General features: G+C 31.7%; 1 protein-coding gene across 2 annotated transcripts in view; it reads right to left on the bottom strand.

Annotated features, from left to right (window-relative positions):
• Nucleotides 1-7,973, bottom strand: part of LOC117177971 (importin subunit alpha) — a 120,319-nt gene that overhangs the window by 54,555 nt on the left and 57,791 nt on the right. For both annotated transcript variants that reach the window (XM_033369126.1, XM_033369127.1), the window contains exons 3-4: nucleotides 7,618-7,934; nucleotides 7,082-7,337 (exon numbers count right to left, since the gene is read on the bottom strand). In XM_033369126.1, the coding sequence (XP_033225017.1) occupies nucleotides 7,082-7,337; nucleotides 7,618-7,934 (573 nt within the window). The remainder of the gene's footprint in view (nucleotides 1-7,081; nucleotides 7,338-7,617; nucleotides 7,935-7,973) is intronic.

Raw genomic sequence — 7,973 nt, 5'->3', positions numbered from 1 at the left:
GCTGAAACATCAAAAAATAATTTCGAAGTTACGAATACGAAACTCATTGTTCAATGGGACGGTAAACTTCTTCCACATTTGAACAATAAATACCAAAAAATTGACCGTCTTCCAATGTTGGTATCGAGTGCAGATGTGAAGGAATTGCTAGGAGTTCCAAAACTGGATAAGGGAACTGGAGAAGCACAGGCAAGTGCTGTAGTTCAATTACTCAGTGATTGGAACATTATGGATCAAGTCTTTGGCATGTGCTTCGACACGACTGCTTCAAACTCAGGACCATGCAATGGCACGTGTGCAATTTTGGAGCGCAAGCTTGGACGATCGCTTTTGCATTTAGCCTGTCGTCATCATGTTCACGAATTACCTTTGAAGGCCGTGTACGAGCAATCCATCGGGCCTACTTCTGGGCCAGATGTACTTCTTTTTAAAAGATTTCAAGAGTCATGGCCGGAATTGGATAAACAAAATTTTAAATCTGGCATGAGTGATCCTACAGTAAGGGAAGCACTTCAGAATGGAAAGCAACTGATTCTTAAATTTGTCCTGAAGAGGTTAAAGGTACGATCATGTTTAACAGTACTCCATTTTCATTCTTTATTTAAAAGTAATCAGTACTGCCAAGAAAACAATAACATTATTAATGAAATCCCCAAAAAATAGAAAAAAAATTAGTTCATAAAAGATACACAGTACACATAGAATATATAGCGTACAAAAATATTTCTTTTCTTATTTCTATTTTTATTGCTTTTAAAAAAGTTCTTATAAATAACATGACTCCGCTGTATCCAATTTTGAAAAAGCATACTTTTAGTAGTTGAAGTCATTATTACGCAATGTTGAAAAAATCAATAATAAATCCCTGTATTTTATAATGATTTCAGAATCGCAAATATTATCATTATTCAAAATTCTTTACAGAAAGCACATCCAAGAGAGGACTACAGGGAACTTTTGGAACTAATAATCCTTTTTCTTGGTGAAGAATCTAATGAAAATCTTTGTGTCAAAGCTCCTGGAGCAGTTCATCATGCTCGATGGATGGCAAAAGCAATATATGCTTTAAAAGTATTTTTACTTCGCGAAGATTTTACTCTCACTCAGAGTGAACTGAAGGGACTTCGAGAGATTTGTATCTTCGTTGTGCTTTTATATCAAAGATCCTGGTTTACAGCACACAAGCCAGACACAGCTCCTAATAATGATCTTTTGTTTTTACAAAAGCTCATTGATTGCCCTGTCATCAATCAAAAGGTTCGAGAGGTTGCATTAAAAAAATTCGCAGGCCATCTATGTTATTTGAGTGAAGAACTCATTGATTTATCTTTTTTTGATAAGAATGTTTCAGTAGAGTGCAAACGGAAAATGGTAATAGCTATTAAGGAGCGTCAGGGAACAAAAAATTCATCAAAGCTTTTAGAACTATGCCAAAATAATCCGGAAAATATTAATGCATTAACGCTAGACAAACTAGTGACTCTGCAAAGTATGCAATTATTTGAGAAATTGAGCATCTCTTCAAACTTTTTGGATTTTGATCCGGAAACTTGGGAATTTCGGGAAGATTTCAAAGCTGCTTCACACGTCGTACGCGGTTTGCCAGTCACGAATGACAGCGCCGAACGTGGAGTAGCTTTGATATCTGAATACAATTCCCAAATAACTCACAATGAAGACCAACTGCAATTTTTATGGAGAAACGTAAATGCTCACCGTAAAAATGTACCAGGATGTGACAAAAATTCACTTAAGAAGTCAGTAGAAGATTATATGTTTCGTGCGTAAATTCATTATATTAATATATCACGGAAACGAACCAATGATATTAGAAAAATTTTTAAAACAGGAATTTTAGCATCATTTTTTAAATATTATTATAATTATTATTATCATTTAATAATATTTATAACCCGTTAAAGGAAATATGTCTATAGAAACATATTGATATAAATATATTTAATTTTGATATATATTAAATATATTAATATATGAAATATATTAAATTTTGCCTTTAAAAGCGGGGTTTAAACTTATATAGTTTTACCGTATTTCTTACTAACGAATAAATATATTACGAGTGTTTCAAAAATACGAATTACCAAATAAATCGCCAAAATTGGAAAATAAATTACTTTTGTTAAATATATCCTAATTTTGCTGATTTCCTTCTTCACTATTTATATGTTTGAGCTGTAATGTTTTTCGTGTTGAACAATTGAACATTATTATTTTATTATATTATTATATTAATATTACAGGTAAAAAGATTTTTTTAATTTTCTTTACTAATTTATAGGACTTTTTGGTATGTTTTTTTCCCATAGAATATGAACCTGGAGGCGAAAAACTTGATATTTTCGTGTTTTTCAGAAAAAATAATGTTTAAAAGTTGTACGTTTAACATTTAATATTAAATAAAAAAAGTTGTAAATATTAATTTGAAATTTTATTAATTATTATTAATCATTATGTTATCATTAATTATTATTATTTTATCAATTATTATTAATTTGGTTGTTAATGTTAATTTTAAAATAATTTTTACTTTATTCTGTCTATTAGTACTCATTGTAGATATTCTGCATCTCCTTAACTTTATGACTATTTGTTATTAATAAAACGATTTGTTTCACCAGAAATATCTATTTTTCTAAAACAACTAAAAGGTTTTTAATATTTTCGAAGGCAACGGTCCCGGTCAAACTTGGGACCCTGTCAATTTCGGTGCACCCTGGCCAGCCCGACCGAGCCTCTACTTTTTTTGCAGCCGTCATAAATTGTCCACCTGCAGTCCCTTCAGTCAGTGTTTAACTTAAAATTGTCATTTTTCATAGGCTTCTTTTACTCTTTTCGCAATGTTAATCAAACATTAATTCTTTTTTTTTTGAAATCTGTTCTCAATAGTCTCAACCATGTGTCTTCAAAATATCAAGTTACACAAGTATATCTGAGGACCACAATGAGCCACCAAATACTGCCATTTTATGCCATTTTTGATATATCTAAAACTTTTGCATAATATTTCTGAGACATAAAAATTCGATAAATGCAATAATCACTGATAAGTGAACAAGCATATCAAATATCAAATAAATTGAATGATAATTACCTGTCCAAAATCGAAGAAATAAAAATAGGAAACATTTTACATGTTAAAACTCCATAAGAAATAAAAATGGCCAGAGCGAGTTCTAAAAATATTTTTTTTCGAAAATGAAAAAATAGGCATAAATTGATTTGCCCATGACAACGATTTGGCCAACAAGCCCGTTGAAATTTGTCAAATGTGATTTTTTGGGCCACCCTAGTGTATGGTATATGTGTATCATACATAATAATTCTCATGAATTTTTCTTCTTAAAAACACGCGCTTGTCCTTGCAGTTAACAACTGCTAAAAATGATGAGCCCTGTTCTACGTCAATGCTATTCGTCTTTTTGTTTTGGATTACAATGATCCTAATTCAATTGCAATGCAACCCGTCTTGCATTTGTGTAATGCAAAAAAGTACTATATAGGCGATTTTAATTCGGTTTCCAAATCTCCCGCGCTCGAGATCTTGCGCCGATTGGTCAAAGGCTTCGAGGCTCAGAAGACGTGCGCAAAATATACGTATAACCAAATCCTAAAAAAAAGGTTATGTTCCCCAGGATTCACCACGCATATCAAATCAATAATTAGTTACGAATTAAAAAAAAAATGTAACACAACATTAAAATTGTTTATAAATACATTCGGGACGTGCATTAAGTACTTTCTTAAAAATTGGAGTTGGCTTTCGCTAATGTAACAGTACGTGAGTGATATTTGACGTTTGACAAGTGTCAAAATCGTTTTGTACTTCGATCTTAATTAATCAAATAAAGTGAATATCTGCAGGTTGTACGTAATTAATTGGTAATAAAATCTGTTGTTTTACTTATTGATAATTTGAATCTAAAAAACTATTGTTTTGCGTTTCTAATTTGAAGAGGAGCTTCTTTTCTGTGATTTTTAGCTATATCTACGTTGCGAAGACAAGGGACATTTTTTTTATGGAACTTTAGGGGAGTGTTTTTGACTTCTAAAAGAAAGTTTTCATTGCTATTGAAACTTCGCGCAAACAAATTTCGTATATTCATGGATAAGCTTCTAAGTAAGCCTCAAAATTAACGTAATTAAACAGAAATTATGGCGTTTAAAGAAAAGGATGATAAAAGAATGTGCAACAATGTCTTAAATCACGAGAGAATAGAACAAACAGATATGTACGTATAGCTTGGTATTCTATTAACTAGTGACGGAAAGATAGATGGAAAGTTAGATAGGCGTATAAACGAGGGCAAGTAGGTTATCGGTAGAGCAGGGCCCAATCAGAAGTAAAATTATATCAAGTAAAGCTAAAAGTACAATACGTATTTCTATATCTATAGCGATTGTGCTTACTGTAGCGCGACCTGGATCTATTAAGAAAAATATAACAGTAACATTAGCACAATTAAAATGGACTTTCTGAGCATGATAGGTAGCAAAACACAGATGGACAAAGTGAGTAATGAGATAAGCCTCAAAGAATATGGTGTTTTTTTCCGATCCGCAAATATTTTTCACGGTCAATGAAAATAAAAAATTCAAACTCTAATCTAATCTAATTACAATTTTCTTATAAATTGAACACTTCCTAAATTAAAAGTTAAATTATTTTAATTAGTTTTAAAATCCTTGAAAAACTTCAAAATTTGACTTTTAAATCTTAAAACATCTACACGTTTGCAAAATAATATATACTTTCTTAAACACTTCCAGATTAATTTTGGACAATTTTATAAATCTTGTAAAATATTTTTTAATATTCTCTTAAAATTAACTTTTCAAAGTAAAAGTCATTTTCAATTGTCCTAGGAATATTAGGAAACAGCTTGTTATTCTTTTAAAGCCTTTTATAACTCTTAAAAAGTTTCTAAATTTTTTGCTCGAAATCTGCAAAAAATCTATTTTTTTTTTAAATTTAGGCCATGGGTTATTTACATGCGATTGAAAATAAATGAATTTATGCTGAAAGTAAGAGTTTAATCATTAGATAACGAGAGTGTCTATAGTAAAGCTGATAAAATCTCGAGTTAGGGAAAAAAACTTTTGCTCGAGTTTATTAAACGGTTTGGTCGGAGCTGCGTTTTGATTTTCTCTTGTCAATGACAGATCTTCTGTCGGATTACAAATATCACATAAAGTATTTCAATACTCTTCTTTTTTGAAAAAGAAATACTAAGATATCTGGAAAAATTATTGTGTTATTTAAGTCAGTAATATTATATTTATACGATTTATTATTTTTGTAAACGTAATGCTAGTTGCGAGATTTTGAGGTTAGAAAGTTTAGTTATCCCATAATAATAATGAAGTATATTTTGTGAAAAAATATTGTTTAAACAAATTTAAGGTTGTAGAAAATAAGTCATAATTTATTATTAAAAAATAATGTTAGAAAAAAATGTATTTGCATTAATGAAATTCGTTTAAAAAATGAAGCATGCACTAAATAATGATGGTCAATATTTTACTGACGAAATATCAATAATTATTATTTTGAAAAATTGAGAAAAAAATTTAAACAAATTAAATTTGTTTAAATAATTGAAAATTAATAAATCAATGTTAATAAATATTTCACTGGACTAATAGTAATAATTTGTAGTAAAAAACGAAATTTCGAAAGAAAAAATATTTAAACAAATTAAATTTATTAAAATAATTGAAAATTAATTAATCAATGTTAAAAATAATCTTGATTTGCTCTATTTTAAATATAGCGATATTCTAGTGTGCAAGTTCCACAATTCTGGATAAAAATACGATTTGTATTTTGTTGTTCTAAGTATCTATGATAGTAAATTCACGAAATAGCAATACTTATCAAAAGGAAAATTTTAAGCAAACCTACATGTCATTATATTTAATTGAATTTTTCACAGTGAGTGTCCCTTATCTCATTTATAATTTATAAATATTTTTAAAATAAAGAAAAATGTTAGCAAATTAACTTTTGTTATTTAATAAACACTTGTAATTCATCGTCGTGTTGGGGAGAACTGATGCTAGTCTGATGTCGCTGCACTTAATTTGGCTTACTCATATTTTTGCTTACGAATATTTTCGCTGATCAGCCGTCTAGACCTTGTTTGAGTTTATACGATCCTGGAATGACCTCGAAGGTCATCGGGTCACACGACCTTGATGCATATCTAAACGTAAAACGTTGCGTTCTTTCGATTGGCGATGTCCAATTCATTTGAAAAATAAAAGTTGACCTTGAAATAACCTCGAAGGTCAACGCCAAGGTCAGCTTTAAGGTCACGATTCAGATCCTCGTCCAAAACCCTGAAACTTTTGTCTGAAACATTTCTCAAGAAAAACGCATATTTTCGCTGATAGGGGGGGGGGGGCAATATTTTTTGATGACCCTGTATACGCAGACAATTATAAGTAATCGAAATATTTAAATTTAAAAAATAATTTAATCCAAACTTTTTGAGATATTTTTTAGCCCATTTGAACACTTATTTGTTTTTGAATTACATTAGAAATGTCTATAAATTATATGCCACACCTGAAAAAATTAGTTATATTAAATCACTCTTGAAAAAAAGTGAAAGATATCGAACCATATTTCCTTCATGCGAACTCAATATGATTTTTTCACTAAGTTACAGCTAAGAAGGGCGATGGTCGTGGGGGCTAAAGCGTACGTTTTGGACCCACTCCGTCGGCTTGCGGGTTCGATTCCCGCCTCGCAGTCTGGAAGAGCCTCGGCGGTCCATGCGGTAAACACTAGCCTAGCAAGGGAATTGTTCATCTCTGGAAAGTCGTTGGACTGACTCTTGGTGGTTTGGAACCTACCTTAAACTGTGGTAAGTGTGTGATGAGTGTGTAAAGGAATAGGGAAGAAGGTGCAAGGAAAATGTGAAACCTTTGGGCACACATTAGAAGCTTCCATTCCAACAAGATTCCACTAAGTTACAGTTAGATTTTTTCCAGCTTGCAAAAACTGTTGTCTCGATTGTTAAATGTCTAATTTACAAATTTTGCCCAAATTACTTACAGGAGTGATGGGATTGATTAAGCCCACCAAAAGTCGCATAGCACCTTGACTGAGAACTAGATCACGTGCTCCAGGTCCGTCTCCAGCGATGTTACCAAGAGCCCATACTGCTTGCTCAGCCACATTTGGATATGGAGATTCTAAAAGTTCAATCAGTTTTGGAACAGCTCCGTGTTTAATTACAACGTGAGTTTGCTCAGATGTCCCAGAGGCAACATTTGTCAGGGCCCAAGCTGATTCAAACTGTAGTGCCGCACTGTGGAGAAAAGTATTTTTATTTAAACAAAACAAAAAACAGTTTTGAGAAGCTAAATTAATTTTTTAACCAATTTCATTATTTAAGATAAATTTCGAAAATGTTAAGTTGAAACAGGAATTTTATATTATATTAATTTTAGGGAAAAAATTCTGCAAACAAAGGCCAAGCTTTGTCTATCCATTAGAGTATGTGAAATATCGTAAGACATTTTTGACTAATCAGAACTTAAGTAATATAATAAACTTATACGATTGGTACAAAAAATAAGTATTCATACTTGTGATGATAACCAAGGAATTCCACGCAGCGTGGAACGATTCCCTTGGAAATCATTACATCGATAGGTGGACATTTTTCGCGACTCAGCATCTTTCTGCAGGTCTGCGTTGCCTGCAGGATAATTGTTTCCTCCGAGGAACTCATTCCAGCAACTACTTGATCTACAGTCATGGTAAGGGGCGGAGATTTCATGTCGCCATGTGGACTGAGCGTATCGCAATCGTCTTCATTCAGATTGCGGCGTTTTAGCATTTGATCATCCTTTCGGGCTTTCCGCAACTCAACACTTATCTCGTTCCTCCTTCTGCGAGCCTCCTAATGTAAAAAATATTATTATTATTCAGGTGCTTGTTT

The sequence above is a fragment of the Belonocnema kinseyi genome, chromosome 8 (assembly GCF_010883055.1).
Source record: "Belonocnema kinseyi isolate 2016_QV_RU_SX_M_011 chromosome 8, B_treatae_v1, whole genome shotgun sequence".
Lineage (NCBI taxonomy): Eukaryota > Metazoa > Arthropoda > Insecta > Hymenoptera > Cynipidae > Belonocnema > Belonocnema kinseyi.
This window is presented reverse-complemented; position numbering and strand designations above follow the sequence as displayed.